At 37.0% G+C, this 18411-nt stretch overlaps 9 protein-coding genes across 9 annotated transcripts; 7 read left to right on the top strand and 2 right to left on the bottom strand.

Annotated features, from left to right (window-relative positions):
• Positions 1-1016: 1016 nt before the first annotated feature.
• C9374_013852 (uncharacterized protein) lies at positions 1017-3757 on the top strand (the record flags this gene model as incomplete). Its single annotated transcript, XM_044689774.1, has 2 exons — positions 1017-3255; positions 3396-3757. 2 exons carry the CDS (start codon positions 1017-1019, stop codon positions 3755-3757), a joined length of 2601 nt encoding a protein of 866 aa, XP_044553284.1.
• Positions 3758-4561: 804 nt separating this feature from the next.
• On the top strand, positions 4562-5629 carry C9374_013851 (uncharacterized protein; the record flags this gene model as incomplete). The annotated part of the gene is made up of 1 exon (XM_044689773.1): positions 4562-5629. The coding sequence occupies one exon, from the start codon at positions 4562-4564 to the stop codon at positions 5627-5629; it is 1068 nt and encodes a 355-aa protein (XP_044553283.1).
• Positions 5630-5918: 289 nt separating this feature from the next.
• On the bottom strand, positions 5919-7596 carry C9374_013850 (uncharacterized protein; the record flags this gene model as incomplete). Its single annotated transcript, XM_044689772.1, has 4 exons — positions 5919-6481; positions 6604-7430; positions 7489-7510; positions 7563-7596. The coding sequence occupies 4 exons, from the start codon at positions 7594-7596 to the stop codon at positions 5919-5921; spliced, it is 1446 nt and encodes a 481-aa protein (XP_044553282.1).
• A 313-nt stretch (positions 7597-7909) lies between these two features.
• C9374_013849 (uncharacterized protein) lies at positions 7910-8647 on the top strand (the record flags this gene model as incomplete). The annotated part of the gene is made up of 1 exon (XM_044689771.1): positions 7910-8647. The coding sequence occupies one exon, from the start codon at positions 7910-7912 to the stop codon at positions 8645-8647; it is 738 nt and encodes a 245-aa protein (XP_044553281.1).
• A 56-nt stretch (positions 8648-8703) lies between these two features.
• On the top strand, positions 8704-9590 carry C9374_013848 (uncharacterized protein; the record flags this gene model as incomplete). The annotated part of the gene is made up of 2 exons (XM_044689770.1): positions 8704-9262; positions 9448-9590. The coding sequence occupies 2 exons, from the start codon at positions 8704-8706 to the stop codon at positions 9588-9590; spliced, it is 702 nt and encodes a 233-aa protein (XP_044553280.1).
• An 80-nt stretch (positions 9591-9670) lies between these two features.
• On the top strand, positions 9671-11155 carry C9374_013847 (uncharacterized protein; the record flags this gene model as incomplete). The annotated part of the gene is made up of 1 exon (XM_044689768.1): positions 9671-11155. The coding sequence occupies one exon, from the start codon at positions 9671-9673 to the stop codon at positions 11153-11155; it is 1485 nt and encodes a 494-aa protein (XP_044553279.1).
• Positions 11156-11318: 163 nt separating this feature from the next.
• C9374_013846 (uncharacterized protein) lies at positions 11319-12380 on the bottom strand (the record flags this gene model as incomplete). Its single annotated transcript, XM_044689767.1, has 1 exon — positions 11319-12380. The coding sequence occupies one exon, from the start codon at positions 12378-12380 to the stop codon at positions 11319-11321; it is 1062 nt and encodes a 353-aa protein (XP_044553278.1).
• Positions 12381-12819: 439 nt separating this feature from the next.
• C9374_013845 (uncharacterized protein) lies at positions 12820-16248 on the top strand (the record flags this gene model as incomplete). The annotated part of the gene is made up of 1 exon (XM_044689766.1): positions 12820-16248. One exon carries the CDS (start codon positions 12820-12822, stop codon positions 16246-16248), a length of 3429 nt encoding a protein of 1142 aa, XP_044553277.1.
• Positions 16249-16536: 288 nt separating this feature from the next.
• Positions 16537-18385, top strand: C9374_013844 (uncharacterized protein; the record flags this gene model as incomplete). Its single annotated transcript, XM_044689765.1, has 2 exons — positions 16537-16699; positions 16908-18385. 2 exons carry the CDS (start codon positions 16537-16539, stop codon positions 18383-18385), a joined length of 1641 nt encoding a protein of 546 aa, XP_044553276.1.
• Between the last annotated feature and the right edge of the window lie 26 nt (positions 18386-18411).

The following is an 18411-nucleotide window of genomic DNA, read 5'->3' as shown; positions in this document are numbered from 1 at the left end:
TAAGTGTAGCCCAAATAATTGGTGTAATTTAGTTGACAATGAAATTATTGATCTCTTTCAACAACAAATTTATCGGAAATCATTCCGAGAAGCGGCAGGGTTCAAGCGTTTTTTTGGTCTTGGATTTTCATAGCAACGTGTTTCTTCGAACGAACACAACAGTTTGCTTGGGTTCAATTTGAAAGCGCTCTCTATTTGAAAATCCAAATGAGCGTTGAGTGCGCACTAAATTTTGATCGAACAAAATTTGCAATTCTTCTTGTTCGTGAGAATGTTTGTAAACCCTTCTCTTGCGTAGTGAAATAACTAAAGCCCAAGACAACCTGAAATCTCTGACTGGTGTCTGTTCTTCTCTGCGTGTGAAATGCAACCTAAAAAAAATGAAGCAAAGCTTTGATTGAAATTTTTTGAATGAATGCTGCACCCTGCTGAAAGTCTTGTGTCTGCTCTGGTTTAATTTCCTTCCGATCATCAATTATTGAGATGTTGTTGTTCGAAATTAGCAATTAAATAACCATGACCATCCACATGCCATATAAATGATCCACCCAAGTTAATGACCATCTTTACTTTCCATGTAAATAATGATTTTGGCTAAAATCAAGATTAAATAATCGAGATGGAATCGCATGTGCATTTATCTCCTCTCTCTGAAACTGTTGATACCGAACATTATACTTTCCAAAAGTAACATTGTTTGTATTTCTAAATTTATTGATTGTCATGAGCTTGACCACTTACAATGATAATTTGGGCGGGAGATCAGCTTACGCACGGAATATTTCCATTGATGGTGTCACAGATGGCTGCGGCAACGCTATATTAGGCTGTCTCCATCTCTAATCATTGGACCTTATCGACGGCATTGTCGACTACAACCATCCATCACATGACCTCCATTAATTCTATATCATGCACAAAATCCAGTGATGTATGTCATGAATAACCTTCCAACTTTAACTCTTTTTCAAACAAACAAAAAACAAATCAACCTGTAGTATATAATACTCAAAAGCATGCCCAAGATTTCCCCTGAAACCTCTGAGGCTTCCAAACCTCCCTTGGATGAAAAACAAGATTTATTATTTGAGGAGACTGCCAATGCTTCTCAAGAAGGCCTTCTGATCAAGGAAAAGAAGAAAGTTCCATTGGAAGCATGTTTCTCGATGCGTGTCGTGATCATTATCATGATTATTTTCCTTCTCGTGACATGTTCTGTATTTATTTGGTTAGCCTCGTTCATTGGATCGAATCAAACCTTTACCGAGTTGGCTGATTCACTGGTGTCTCAAGTTGGACAAAAGATTTTGGCTTTTGTGGATGGTCAAGTGACACCCATTTCAGGATTAGCATGGGCCATTGCGAGTGAATTCACGATGGGTCGAGTTGGAAGGCGTCCCATTTCCTACCTGTTCAACATGAATGAGATTTATCGCTTCTCCAGTATTGGTGTTTATTTCGCAGATGAGATGTACACATATTTGAATCAAACATACTTTCCCAATGGAGTGCCAACTCAACAATTTGTATTGGGATACAAACAAGCAGGATGGCCAGGTATTGAGTTGTGGAATGCCAATGAAACAGATGGTTCCAAACTCACCATTTATCAAAACATTTCGAGTTTTTCTGTCGTGAAACGAGATTATTGGGTTGCCAGTTTCAAATATTTTGATCTCTACAAACGAGACGGTGTGTATGGTGATTCGTATGTGGCAACAGGCTCTTCGAATGCCATTTACTACAGTGCCAAGCTCTTTGATCCCGATCTCTATGCTCTCAATAAGACCAAGAAAGTGGTTGGAATTTCCAAAGTCAATTTGAGTTTGTTGGCCATTCAAAATTTCCTTTCCTCACTCAAATTGATTGGAAATGGATATGTGGTGGTGGCAGAGCCAAATGATTTGGTATTAGGCGGTTCTATTAACACGACAGCTCGAGATAGTGTTTCCAGAGTTTCGTTATTTGGATTAACAGATCGAAATTCTGGATCCTTAATGAGAGACATTCGTGACAAGTATGGAAATATGTCAAACATTCCAAACTTTTTCCAAATAACGAGTCTTGGAACTGACTATATGATTTACAAGATGGAATACAAGACTGAAAATCTTCGTTGGCTCGTGTACATGGTCATTTACAAGGAAGATGTCACTCGTACCTCTACAATCAACACTGGAATATCTGTTGGAGTTGCAGCAGCGGTCATTATTGTTGGTCTCATTATGTGTGTTCTCATTGGTCATATTATCACACAACCGTATTTGAAAGCTCAGTTCAAGAAAATTAAGAAATTCGATTTGGAGAAGGTTCATTTCACTTCAAGTCGCTTCAAAGAAATTGATTCCATCTATGAGGATTTGCATGACATGGTGACATGGTTGCACGAATTTAAGAGCTTCTTACCAGAGACTATTTTCAATCAATTGAGAAATTTTGAACAACAAGTCGAAGCAGATGATTCCGAAGAGAAGGTCAAGTCGTCTGCAGATCATGCCCAACAACATGCCAAGACAGATGGCAATACAAAGAAACAACTCTCTGATTCTCAAAGTAAGGTCGGAGATGATGCTGAGAACAGTTTGGCAAGTTCTTCTGCTGGAGGAAAATTCTCCTTTTCTAATTCTCATCAGGAGAGCCATCGAAAACATGAGAGTGGAGGTCTTTCAGCGCTTTTCAAGTTGGGACTTCAAGAAAAGGAAGTGAGTGTGGTCACCATTCGAATTCAAGACATGTGTAAGAATTTGACAGCCACTCAAGTTTCTCACATCTTTGCAAAAATTGCTACTGGATTGAGTGTTCTTTCCAAGTCCATGCAAGCAGACTTGCAAGTATTGAGTGTCGATGAATATCAATTATCATTCACCAATAATGGTAAAAAGAAAGCCAATGTTCAAGCCCTGACAGCAGCTCTCAAAGTTTCAAAAACTCTCGACAATTCTTTAAATGGCATTGAAAAGGCCACAGTATGTATTGGAATTGCCTCTGGAGAGACGAACATTGGTAATTTGGGAACGAATACTTTTAGATTTTATAGCATTGTTGGACCGCTCATTGAAACATCGAAAAAGCTCTCCATCTTGTGTCGTGTTAGAAAGTGTCGAATTTTGGCCGATGCCAAAACCATGTCAGCTGAAGCGAAAAGTGCATTTGTGGTGAGACCTGTGGAACGTCTCATGATTGAGGATGAAAAGTTTAAATCTTCCGTCTCATCGATTTATGAAGTCATTAAGGAAAGTAATGTGGAAGGAGATGGTAAGTTTAAGTGAAATTTTGCAATCTTGATATATTTATTATTTAACCAATTCTTCTAAAATGGGATGGAATGAATTATTAATATTATGAATCAAATATTTGGATTGAAATTTTTCAAATTATTGAATGAAAACAATCAGAATGGATGTATGAATTGGAGCAACACAAAGAGAATTCTCGATTCAAAGATTTTGAAGCAGCCTTCTCCATCTTTGAATCGTCTCAACTCTCTTCCATGGAGGATCGTCAAGTTCTTGAGAGAATTCATGAAGCTCAAAACATTCTTCAAACTCATGCACACAAACATCCACAAGATGCTGACATGGCCAATCGTTTACTAAAGGTCCTCGATTCTATTTGTAAACAACACAAGGAGGACGGTCATTTGGGAGATGCTTTGATGAATTATCATTCTGTATTGAGAAAGAGTGTGGATGAATTTACCTCGAATGCCATGAGTGACGAACGATTGTTATTGAACTCGTATTCAGTCATGGAATGAATCATGTAATTTAGAGCCAACAACGACTACTCTGGGGTGCTTTTGTAAATTATTTAAAACTGTAAATAAAGAATCAGATTCTGAATGATAATATATATCATTGTCGTCACATACTCGTAGATGAATTATTAGTTTAAAAAAGACAAGAATCCGGGTCATTGCTCGGCCTCTTGAGAATCACAATAAAGAGTCCAATTTCCACTGTAAAGACCATTGGTCTGGAGTTAAAGGACAAAACGATTTAACCATTCTTTAATATAAAGTGCGTTTGAAATGATTCCTTGGAGCGAGCTCTGTACAAGTGACACTGCGTTGGGTATTCAAAATGAATTGTAAAGGTTATTTGGGTATTCAAAATGAATTGTAATGGTTATTTGCATCTGTTGTTGCATGTTTCATTTAAATTCGAGATTCAACACTTTTGATGAACCTAGTGATGATATTCAAAGCAATATGCGCTTGTTTTGAAATCAGACCTTATATCCTACGCAACATTAATGGTTGGAAACCGAAACAAGACTGAAGATTGATTCTCTTTTGATGTTTGGCAATTAGTACGAGAAAAGTCAATACCTTCTAATTTGGAAGTGCGCATATTCACTTGTTTAACTAGAAAATCTTGACAGAATCTGGATTCTTTTGAACAAATCCATTGATTAATTTCCAAGACACGCAAGAAGCCTCCCAAATGAGAATTTTGTAATCCAGCTTATAGCGACACAGATTTAAAAATCGGTTTCATTGTGAACCCGATGAGAGTGTCATCTTGAAACAAAATATCTCAACATAATTTCAAGCTCTGGAATGGGAAACATTCAAGTGGTGCCACCACATCATCATCATGAGGGAAACCAATCATCCTCCTCCTCCTCCTCCTCTTCTGTGGGTATCAAAATGAAGAAGAAGAACAAGCTTCAAGTACTCCGAAATATTTCTCGGCATCTCTTACGAAATAAGAAGAGTAAGCCAACACAACAGAATCATCCTACCATGAAAGCAAATACTAATTCTTCCTCTCAAATTCAGCATCATCATCACGATGATGAGCCTTACGCAACCTCTATGGTTTCAGTATTATCCCTCTCCTCGTTGCCTACTACGTTAGGAGCGATGCAACAATTATTCTTGATGAATCAACAAGAGCCATCATCCTCTCCAAAAGATCATCATCATTACCTTCCTAACACCCCTCGTATTGTTCGTACGTGCTATGATGATTTGAAATTGAATCAAACCAGCACTCCGGAACAACAAGTTCAAGCTCTGAAGCGAGCAGCCTATAAATCTCAATCGTGTTCAGCCTTGATGCCTTTATCCCAAGCTTGGGATGAAACAACTCCCATTACTCCAACCAAATTCGGATTCTATGAAGACGATGATGATGAATTCATTGAACCTTCTTCTCCAATGACCATGACTCGATTCTTTACTAACATTATGTCTACCACTCATTCCATTTCTAACAATAATAATAATAATAACAACAACAATAACAAGACCACAAAACAAAGTGTGGTGGTTGTTGCTGCCAAGCCATTACATTCCACGACCCAATATCATTCCAATAATAATAGCACGACGAACTTGTCTCAGTACAATACCTCCAACACGAATCTTTCCCAATTTAATGCTTCTACCAATAATCTACGAATGAATGAGAATGGAGAATGGGAAGATGATGAGACATATAGTTGTTCGTCCTCGTCGTCTACCGCCTCTCATCGTAATGCTGAATCGATGAGTGATTGTAATGACGATGAGGAGGATTATATCGATCAGTTCATTAAGGGAGAAACTACTGAGGTCGAGTTGAGCAGCTCTATTGCGTACTTGAAAAATTCATTTGTGAGATGCAATACAGTTGTGATTTGAAGTAAAGTGTTTGGAAGGGTTGAATTAATGAAAACCCGGATGGCACTTTAAAGATTTAAGTACTGGTTGACACTAGAACACTCGATTACCATGAAACTCATGAATCATTGTGAAGATATACTCCTAATGCATCAATATCATGAATATAAATCATTGAGAACTTGAACAAGATCACCGTTGTGATCCTCTCTCAAGGTTTTTGAACAATAAATTACTGTTAAGCTTAAGAAAAAGAATGTCTTGCATTGCTGGAAAAAGTTATTGCTTTTGGTGGACTTGCGTTGACAAATTAATTTAATTCACATTTGGCACTGTTGCTGCGAGAGCTTGATACTTTTGGTGGACTCGCATTGATGTTGGTCAAATCTACTTGATCATTGACCTTAATCACTGTTGAAGAATGTCGAGCCTCTTCTGCTGTAAACACTAACAAGTGTGAATTCAACGTCTCACGTGCATTGGAAAGCAGCTTGCTCGAATCATTCTCACAAATGGCATCAATAAAGTATTTCATCAAGTAAAAATCAGCAAAGCCATGGCCACTCAAATTAGTTTTTGGAATTTCACTGTCTAAATCAATCTTCTTGTATGCTTGTGTCAAGAAATCAAAATGTTGAATGGTGTTGCCAACAATTTCCAACTCTCCCATCGTGCCATAGATTCTCGTTTTACGTTCACAAATTTCTTTCGAGTAGGCAATCATGGTGAAGGTGCACGTTGCACCATTGTCAAATTGGAGGGAGACTACTTGATTGTCCACTACATTGTTGTCAGAGTCATACACACATCGTCCATAAGGCCCATTTCTCAAAGCATGAGTCACATTTTCAACAGTGGGCTCTTCTCCTGATTCTGTTGCAATATGTGTGTTTTTCAATATTTTCAAAATTTTCAAGCAACAGAGAAAGATTTGAATGTCAAATATTGTTTGTACCGTTAATGCTACGTTAGAGTCGTCAAAAATCACCACGTACCAATAATGACAGAAACAGGCCAACCAGTATGTCCCATTTTCACAGTATCTAAATAAATCTTTTTCGCCGAGTAACAACACTTCTCTTCAATACTTGAAGGACAATCCAAACATCTGGAGGCAGCACCTTCTGGTTTGTTTTCCTTTCTACAATGCATGAGAGACCCAAACGAAGACACTTGTACAACCTTATGTGGACTCATTACGTGGCACAACCAATCAATGTCGTGACATGATTTTGCCAACAACATGGGTGACGACGTTTGTTCATTGTTCCAGTTTCCTCTCACATAGGAATGAGCATAGTGAAACCATCCTACGGGCTCCAAATGTTGAATATTAATAATTGTTCCGATTAGTCCAGAATTCAAAATTTCTTTCAATCGTTGTGTATAAATGGAATATCTCAACACGTGACACACTGCAAACTTTACGCCATTCTCTTCAACGGCTTTTGTGATGCGTTTACAATCCTCTGCATTCACTGCCATTGGCTTTTCCAATAGAATATGAAATCCTAAACTTGCAAAAGCAAGAGCCGGCTCAACATGATCCTGATCTTGAGTACAGATAACGACAGTTTTTTCATGAGTGGGATCTATAAATGGTGGATATGTTCTGCTACTGTTGTTGCTAGAGGATGAATTGTTGTTTTTTTGAAATTCCAATAAATACGAATAAAGACTTTGCCAATCATTGAATAGACATTCGGAATCCAATTTATAAATTTCTTTCATCAATTCTCTGATATATTTTCTGGGCTCAGCAATGGCAACAAGACGACATTGATCTGGACGTTCCTTGGCATATCGGGCATAATTCTTTCCTCTATTAGAGTCGTTGATTGGTCATTTTTCAAATCAATTTCTTGTATTAATTCTCTTACCTATTTCCGCATCCAATCACAACTTTTTAAATCATAACAGTTCAGTATTTCCGATCATTATGATCACTACTTACTCAAATCCACCAAACGTGGTTGAGGTGAAGACATTTTTTTAAAATCTTTCTAAAAAATTAGGAGTGAAACACTGCGTGTTGAACTCCAGCTAACAATTTGCAGGCGTTGTGTCGTTTTTATTTTGTAAACTCATATTAACGTTGGAACAAGGTTACAATTTCCATCAAAGCAACACAGCTCGAAGAAAAAGATTTTTTAAAGATTCGAGTGAGGGTCCTCCGCGGATTTAGAATGTTCATCATCAATGAAACCATGTGTGTACGATTCACAAACTCGTCGCTCAATGATTTGATGAGTCATCAAGTTTCTTCAAATGAAATTTAAGGTTGTTACAGTATGAAAAAAAATGTTCGTAATCCGATCCTTAATACGATGGCAGATGGCAATTGTGTTGATGATGATTGTTTGTATTTCATGGAATGTTTGGGAGGTGCAATCCACTCATGAAGACTTGATTGATGAATTGATGGGATTATTTCAAAAACATCAATGGAATAGGACGGATTCACTTCTTTCAGAAACATTCCGATTACAAGTGTACGGATTTGTTAGAAATCCATACATACCCTTCTCGGGATTGTATGAGGGAAAGAATGCATGGAAGTATTATTTTGGAAATTTATCACAATATTTTAATGTCGGTCAATATCAACTCAATGGATTTGAAATTGTTGCTGGAAAGAGAAATAGCTCATTTGTAAAGATGGATGAAACACATCTCACAAAGTATCATCATATTAAGGTGTCATTAAGCGATATCATTTATTTTGAATTTGAAGAAAAGAATAGTAGTAACAGTAGCAGCCCGATTACAACTAGAACGGTTTTAACTTTTGCACAAATGATGGCCGATACCTCCTCCATTGAAAATATTCTCAATGTAGATAGTGGAAAGAGTGATGGGGTTGTGTTCTTTGTCATTGGAAGTGCATGTTTATCCTTATTTTTAGGCATTGCTTTCGGCTCCAGCACTTTGTTAATTGTTGCTGAATTGAAACGACGTATCCATGAATTATCTGTGAAAAAGCGAAATTCACAAAATCCTCACTTGTTGTCCTCTCCTTCCAGTACTCGTGTGCAATAATTGTTTTTATTGGAGAGTTTGATGAGAATTCACAACCCCTGTTCCAACATCAAAAAATGTCTCAACATCATAACAACCAAAACAAATTGCGAGGCCATTACAACTTGGAAACATCAAAAGGAACCATCCGAATCATGGAAAACTATGAAGTCGGAACGTGTGGTTCTCGATTATGGTCCTCCGCTCCAGTTCTATGCAAATATCTCGAGAAACATGCCAATAAATTAAAACTCACCACCACTTGTCGGAGCATATTAGAAGTAGGAGCTGGTTGTGGAATTTCATCCATTCTTCTCGCAAAATTAGGATGTCCTCGAGTGGTGGCTACCGATCGAGAAATTGTACTTCCCATTCTAAAACAAAATATTCTGTATAATTGCAATGAAGTTTCAAAGAATATTTCATGTGAAGAATTGGAATGGTTATGGGCATGCTCAACCACAGATGAAAATAAATTGAAAGAATTCCGAATGAAAACCACTGGAACCGAAGATGGAACATTTGATTGCATTATTGGGAGTGATGTGGTCTATGAAGAGCCATGTATTGAGCCATTATTGAAATTATTGACTGTGTTGTCATCTACATCGACTTTAATTTTTATTGCTTACGAGAGTATGTGTGATGTGAATGGTGTTAAATTTGGCATTGATTCATGTATTATGAATTGTAATTTTATTTTTATTGGGACAATATTTTGAAATTATGAATTTTAATTTTATTTTCAACAATTTTCAATCATTGCATCCTCATTTGAAAATAATGAATAATCCTCGAAATAATTTCGACACACGCTCTAGTTCGTAATGACACAGCTCACGAACTCTTTCTGGAAAAAGCAGCAACATTCTTTTCCTTAAAGAAAATTCCTACCAAACAACAAAATTCAGAATGTATGGACGAACGTGTTCTCATTTATCAACTCAAAAAGGAGTCACAATAATGAAACGTGTCCTCGTTGAGATTTTATTAACAATTCATTTCTTAATTATTAAAAACACCAATTTGGAAACTTTAAAAAAAATGCCGCAAGTGTTTTCTCTATCCAAGTTGCAGAATAACACGGCTTCCATCACACCGTCATCATCACCCTCTCAAAATTCAAGTCTGTTTTATCAACTTTTTGGAAAACATGGAAATACACGAAGGATTGTTCTCGGAGTACTTTTTATATGCATGATCGTTATGTTTTTCTTTCAGATCCGATTTTTGATTTCCCGATCTATTCCGAATACAACAACGACATTGTCGACATCCAATCATCATGACATGGAACAGAAACCACAAAAAGATACTGGAAAGCTTGTATTACAGCCGCCATCCAATAGACCAAAAGTGAAACAAGAACCACTCCCACGGCAAGAGCAACCACAGAAACCTGGCCGTATGAATAATAACAATAATTACATTGATGATTCACTACCTTCGGATCAATACAATACAATAGCAACAAATCCGTTGGAAATCAAGTTGGAATCATATGGAGATTTTGTCACGGATGATGAACGTCATTCGGTCTTGTCCGAATTGCAAGAAAAAGGAATGGCATATTTGGGAGTGGTCATGCCTACAATTCCAAGAACAAGAGCTGCTAAACAAGGCGTCCTAGTTGATTATTTCACACCTACACTAGAATCTTATGATGCAGAGTTGAAGAAAAATAATTTTTTGAGTAGACTTGTTGCAATGTTTATTGCAAATATGAGACCCAATGAACAAAATGATCTCTATGAAAAAGCCAAGAATACCTATTCGCAAAAGAAATATGCGTCACAGAAAAATGTTTGGAATTTTGTGAATATTGATACAAATTCAAAAGTCTACCGTCCAAGAGATGGCGTTTCTGCCATTTCTGCATCTACTGTGAGACAAACGTCAGACTTTATACATTTGATCAGAAATGTTCACAAAAAGAGCAAGTATTTGCTCATCGTGGAAGATGATTTTTTAGTGTGTGAATTAACGCTCACTACACTGATTCACATTATTCACAAAGCTAATGCTAGATTTGGAAAAGATGGATGGGCTGCCATTCGTGTTTCGAGTGGATTAAATGGCATTATTATGAGGAACGACAATAATGACATTTCCACTTTTGCTGATCATTTGGAACGAAGAATTGGAAAACGACCGCCAGATCACATTTTCGCCGAGTTTTGTGCCAGAGAAACTCCAGAATCGTTGGCACACTTTGGAAATAGATTCATGGTTGCATACAAGTACAATTTATTGTCACATTTGGGTCGAATTAGTACATTGCGAGATAATGCTCACTATGACATGCCTCAATGTTGGGAAACTTTGGTTCATCCTGTTTCATTTGAAGTTGAAGCCTTCAATCCTGCACAATGTCCAAAAGACGATCTATGGCCTTGCGTTGAATATCCTGAGCGAATCAAGTCAAAAACAGCTCCAGAAATTCCAATTAATAATATCAACGACCAATTTCCAGCACTGAGACCCATGAAATTTAAGAGTGACAATAATAATCCACAAGGACTGAGTTAATTTGTGCTTGTTTCAAACACATCAGTCTGACAACATTCCCAGAGACAAACGCTCAAATTTTGATCCCATTTTAAGCTATTATTCCATTATTTATCACAAATTTTTGATTAAATTTTAATCTATTGCAGTATCACACTCTGTAAATAATCATAACAACTTAGTTTTACAATTTGGAAGAATTTGGAGAAACATGTTTCACGGAAATTTTCTGTGATCCAGTAAATACCTTTCCTCGTTCCAATACTATAGGTGTTTGTATTTGACCAACCTCAACACAAACATAACGAGAAAAATCGTCTGCCTTCATGTCAGACATTTTTTGACACTTTTCACTCCAAATATTCCAAACTACAACATTTTGTGCGTTAGCGGCATTTTGCGAAACACAAATCATTCTAGAAATGTTTGTGGGCTTATTCTCCACAATGACACTCTCAATGGGGTCTAACATGTCAACATACACTCTGTCAACTTCTTGAGTGATTGCGAATGGAGATGAATTTTCAACAGTAATGAGCTCTCCCTTCTTGACCTTGTCAATAAATTGTACGCCATGATGATTATTATGAATACCATCAAGAGTGACTTGAGTAATGTCATCCACACGAAAATAATTATGGAAGGCAAATGTAAATGATTTGACTTTTTCAAATTTTTCATCCTCTACTCTGGAATCTTCTCCCACTCGTAATGTCATTTCCAAACTGTCATTGCTCAATGAAAAAATCATTTCCACATTCAACGCATCATATTCAGCCAAATATTGAGCAATTTCCTTATTATTTCCCTTATAACTCGAGCTCTTAATCATTCTCAATGTAGCGACGGTCGCTGAATCATTGGATACACCTGTTGTTGTTACACATTCCCATGGCACATTTCTCGCAAATCCATGACTCATACTCAAACGACCCTTATCCGAAAATTGAGGAAAACAAATAGGAGTACCTCCACGAATAGCCTTATCCGTTGCAAATAAAGCCTTTTCGCTAACAAACATTAATTCATCTTGATCCGATACTCTTGTAATGATTGATTGTTCTTCTGATGAAGCCATTGATGAAAAGGAAGGCTTGGCACGACATTTATAACTCGTCAGATGAGCACCATGGAGATGAACCTCACAAATTCCACTGATACGATCCGGAGAGTACATTCTTACCATGTTCCAATCCGAATTATAGGGACTCGGAATGATTTGAATATAATCCTCGGAATGACTCATGGTGAAGGATAAAGAATTAACTGGAGAAAAATTATGTTGATAATAATTATTGGAGTACTTTGTGATGGTATCCCGAGAGTGGATAAGCTCGATATCAATGATATGATATTTTTTTGTTGTTGTTGTAAAGAAATGCTCAATCGATTTTTTTTTGATCAATTTTCATTCGTTGGTGTTTCCAAAAGCAATGATGATGAATTAAGGAAATCTTAATATTTTCATTGGTCAGTGTGCCATATTTTTCTTTTTAGGATTCCATTCATGTACACTTGTAGTTTCTAATACAACAATACATGCAGCTGTTTGAAACCAAAATTCAACGACTTTTCAACGAGAGTGTGAAAAATAAAGGACCATTTCAGAGTTGGCTAACTCTCATCAACTTTTACTTCCATTCTTGCATCATTCATTTCAGATATCCAAAAAAAAATAATGAAAAATGAGTGGCCAACCGACAACGACATTTGACAACTCCACTTCATCATCTTTTCTTTCCGTTCCTTCTACTACAACAACCTCTCCTCAATCGCCTCCTACGCTGTATCACATCCATAACTTTGATTCTAAATCATCATCATCGAGTAACAATAATAATTTTTCCAATTCCGCAACTACAACAACTCATCATTTAAATTCAATTTCCAATTCTACAACAACACAAACAACAACAACATCATCATCAGATTCGTGTTCTTCTCCACTACAACGAACGAAACCATTCCTTGGAAATATTCGAGGAAGTTCGACGAGTACTCTTTCTGAAAAATTAAAATCGTCGAACAAGATGGACATGAGCGTAGATTCGAGTGCAACCGAAGCGATGGTGGATGTTGTAGACGGAGAAGTTATTGATGATGATGAGGAGGAGGAAGATGAGACCGTGTTGGTCATTCGAAATAACAGTCGTAAACTGTCAAGTGTCAAATTGGACGATGTAATGCAGGATGAAGAGGTGTATGAAGAAGAGGAGGGTGATGACGAAGAGGATGAGGGAGACATGTCTACGAGCCAATCCAACTCGAGAAAAGATTTGAGTGAAATAAGTTCTTCAGTTTCTTCATCTTCGAGTTTGTCTTCTAGGTTTCCAAATATGGCCATGTTGGATCTAAGTGCTCTCAAGAAACCAACATTGACTTCGGTCATGCAACATTCTTTCATGATTACACCCAAGCGAATTGGATCCAATTTGGTGAATAGTTATGACACTCATCATCACAACAATACGTTACAAGTTCCAAACGCGAGTGTGTCTTCGAATCTGTCACATCAACATGGTGATCATAGTGACACGGATGAAGAATTGGGATTGTCCAAACTCAATTTAACCAAACAACGGTTTGGAACCATTTATAACAAATCATCCTCTTCGAATCAAAACAATACATCATCAACCAATAAGGAACAAATTTACATTCATACAAGAAATATGAGTTTTTCGAAAGAAGTCGATGGTCAAGTGTTTTCTGATGATGACGATGAAGACGATAGCTCGACACAGAATTCATCACAAAATCGTTCACACAGATTTCACCATGAAAAGAGAGCTTCTGTGGTTCAACCCATTGGTGACGACGATGAATTGGATCTCACTTTATCGATTGGAAACAACTCTTTCACACGAAAGTCAACAACGATCGTCGATGATGACGAAGATATGGACGATGCATTAACACTCCAAGTGAACACTCCTTTTAAATCGAAAGAGAAAAAACTTTCCACACTCCATTTACCAGCCACTAACTCAAATACACGTGCCATGACAGATGACAATTCTGATTCACCAGCACTATCCCTTGGAGGTTTATCTAAACAAGGCAACCTCAATCATCCACAAGAAGATAATACTAAACTATCTCCAAATACGAATAGCAAGCCATCTGGAACTCCAACAAAGAGTCCACATTCAGGAAAATCCATTTCATTCATGATGCCTCCAACACTTAAAAGTGGCAATAATCCCTATCATTACAATAAGCATTGTGTGCCAGCAAGACCACCTGTTTATTCATTGGAACGTCATGTATTGAGTCAGGACGACGAGGATTCTCGTGTTTCATCACCTTTGGCCACCACTGATCCAGAATTGTTAAAAGAACAATTAGAATCACTTTTTGAAAATCCAAATTCGCACCAATGTCCAAGACTCATTCGAGAGTTTGAAGAATTGGAAGAAATTGACGTGGTGACATGGCTTCACAAACGTCTCTATTTTCGAACAGGTTTGAAATACATGGATATGAATCGATACAGCAATGTGTTGCCCAATGATGATACTCGATTCAAATTATACAAGGGAATTGGTCCCGTGTTGCATGTGAATTTCACATCTTCATCGATGAATTTACCTCTTTCCAATTTTGCTCTTCTTTCGAGTCAATCGCAAGGAGTCACACCTCAACAACAAAGTCCAATTTCCATTACGAGTAGTCACTCGACAACCACGAGTAGTAGCGGTAATAATACGAATAACAGCAGTAACAACAACAATCGAGTGGTTTCTCCGAATGCAGAAATTCTTTCGACATGGGAAGAAGATTACATTAATGCCAATCTCATCAAAGCAAGAAAAGAATTTTTATTTAATTGGGATGAATTTTCAATGGTTTCTTCTCCACTCAGTATTACTTCTGCCTCCTCAACAACAACATCAACTTCCAATAATTATGGAACGACTCGAAAGGAACGAGAAGAACTTGCCGAACGTGTGAATATGGTCGATTATATTTGTACACAAGGTCCTCTTCCTTACACTGCAGCACATTTTTGGAAAATGATTTATCAAAGTAATTCTCATGTGATTTTAATGATTGGTCGAGAACAAGAAGAAACTGGTGTAAAATGTGCCATTTATTATCCAACACCAAATAATTCAGGTTCGAATCAAAATCCATTCATACTCTCGTCGACATTGACCACTGCTTCCTCTCTGGATGGCGTCTCTCCTCGAAATATGCTCTCCGTGACAGGAATGAAAAACAACACAACCGATTCATTCCTGATTGATGTGACACCTCCCAAGAGTATCACAACCAATACTCAAAAATGGAAACTCGAAGTAACCATTCCTAAAAATGATGACAATGAAGAAGCTGTGAAATGGATCATTCCAAAAGAACTCATGCAACGAGTCATTATTCTAAAATTGAAGAGATCGAAAGCATCTTCTCAACCCTCTTCAGCCACGAGTGTTCCTCCATCCTCAAATGATGATCATGATGAAATTTTAGATCAACGAAAAGTTTATTTATTACAATATGTTGGATGGGTCGATCAAAGTGTTCCTACCCAAATTCCAACAATTATGAAAGTCATTGATCACATCAATGATATTTTCGAAAAGAGAAAGAATGAGCTCTTTTCATTGAAATCTGTATTGTCGTCGTCTCATCAACTTCCCTTCCATACTGCTCAATTGTTACAGGGAAGTGTTCTCGACAATATAGGACCACTTGTAGTTCATTGTTCAGCTGGTATTGGACGAACTGGAACGTTTTGTGCAGTGGATTGCGCTCTCAAACAATTTAAGGCACATGTCTTGAAATATGTCATGTTGAACAACAAATCTCCATTGCCACCTCCAACCACAAGTTCACAACATGTTGTGAAAGGTTCTCTTCAAAATACGACTACTACCGCTTCGTCACCTCAATCATTCCCAACCACAACAACACCTTGTGTGAATATTCCTGCATTTCCATTTAATATTTTTAATATTGTGAAAAAATTGAAAGAACATCGAGCTGGAATGGTTCAAACAGAAAATCAATATGAATTTATATACAAGGTAGTGATTAGGAGTTGTAAGGAAATTTTGAAGAAGTGGAATTGTCATATGGTGGAAAAAAAGTCCAACAATCGTCAGCAATAAAAAAGTTTCAGTAATTTACGATACAACAATTTTAAATATTAAAAATTTTTTGGAATACTGAATATTGTTTGGATTTTAAGTTTGGAGTGAGGTTAGAGGTAAATGTTCATAAATTTACAGTATGCTCTTGTTTGGAAATAATCTTCGACAAATTTACGTTAGTTGTCACTTGTCATTTCATTTCAAAAAAATTGCATCTTTTGGCCACAAAGACCTGCCAACAACCAATCACAACAACATCTCCTGCCGTCATCCAACAACACTTCATCATCATTAACGTCTTTCTCAATGCCCAATCTCATTCAAAGATTCTCTCTTCGGCATTCTCTTCAACAACGTCAATCGATACAACAAGACAGAAGAAGAACCATTCGGGGAATTCCATTCTTTCATGATTTTAAAATTGCAATTTTGGGAGCTGAAAGCGTTGGAAAGAGTTGCATTGCTCAAAGTAGGTTTCATTATATTATTTTGTCCTAATTTTTGTGTTATTCAATGTGTTTGTAAATTTTTTTAATTATTGATTTCAATATTTAATATTATTATGTAAATATTATTACTTAATTTAATTTTCATATGAATATTTGAAATGGTTTCATTCCATATTGTTGGGTTTATATGGATGCAATGTAAATAATTGTATTGAATATGCATGACAGGATGTGTTGGAAAGGAACAAGTTCCACTCGATCACGAACCAACCATCGAAGATGAATACGTGACCAAAGTGCAATTTACATTCCGAATGCCAGCTCCACCTTCCCAAGAATCTACTTCCAATTTGACTTCTCTCTCAAATAATGGAGTTCCAATTAAGGAAAATCCAAAAGGTGACATTTATGGATATAAACAAATGGCACATGACTTGGAAATTATTCCTCAAGAATTGAGAGATTTTATGAAATTGGATGATACACTATTATCCATTAAGCAACAAAAAGATGAATTGCAAGCAGAACAAGAAGAAAAGCAAAAACAATCAAAATCGAGAAAGTTTTCGTTTTTCAAAAAGAGAAAAGATTCCACAACTGCGAGTCCTTCTGGAAATTCTTCAATCCATCATTCTCATCTTACTGCAGCTCATTCACCAACGAGTGCTTCTCCTAATCAAGATTTAATGGAACAGTTACATCATGGATCGAATCATCATTTAGAAATTTCACATTCTCCTGGAAAGCATGTGGGTACAGAATTGAATAATCATTCAGAAAATGTGGACATTGCTGCCGTTCATCCCTTTCACAGCTTAATTTCTGACATTTCTTATACATTTGAACAAGATGTCATTTGTCGTGTGACCATTGTCGATACGAGTGGACAATCTGTGACACGAAAACAAGTTTCTGACCTTTCTGGAATGGATGGTTTCATGCTCGTGTTTGACATGAATGATAAATCGTCCTTTGCTCAACTTCAAATTTTGATTGAGGAATGTAAGACAGCTTATTTTAAAAATGGTTCAGAATTGGATTCAAATGGTGCTAGTTCGAGACGTGATTCTGTGACAAGTGGCATTTCCACGGATACGACTGGAGCGAGTTCGACCTCGTCAAGTTATGTGTTGCCTCCAGATCCAACACTGTTTCCACCTGCATTTCCACCCATGGTTATTGTTATGAATAAGATTGATGAACCTCTGTCACATGCCAAAACTGTCAATGCCGAATATGGTTATACATTGGGAGAGAGTTCTCATTGTCCATTCTATGTGGTTAGTGCCATTGAAAATTGGAATATCCAAGAAAGTTTTGAAGCGTTATTGAGTGAAATTATTAAGAGAAATATTGAAGAAGGAAAATATGAGAGTAACACTAGTCACAAGAATGTCATTTCAACGAGTACCACATCGACCGCTCAAATCTTTGTCAATCCCAATATTAGTATTTCTTCAGTATCGACCAACACAACGACGAGTAATAGTAGTATTGGCAATCAAGCACGCAATTTTCAATTACCTTCTCTTAGTGTTGGAGCTGGTAATGACGCGCAACAAAACCTGTCAGAGGAGGAATTTGGTGTCATGCTATCCTCTTCCATCATGATGAATAATGCTCCACAGAAGCAGTTAGTTCGACAGAGCGTCTCAGCCACGTTGAGAAAATATGTGAAAAAACAATTTAAAAAGAGTAACAAGTAGTTGTTGGATTCGTGTGAATGAGTTGA

The sequence above is a fragment of the Naegleria lovaniensis genome (assembly GCF_003324165.1).
Source record: "Naegleria lovaniensis strain ATCC 30569 chromosome Unknown tig007, whole genome shotgun sequence".
NCBI lineage: Eukaryota > Heterolobosea > Eutetramitea > Acrasida > Naegleriidae > Naegleria > Naegleria lovaniensis.
The sequence above is the reverse complement of the archived record's forward strand: the minus strand, read 5'-3'. Positions and strand labels throughout refer to the sequence as shown.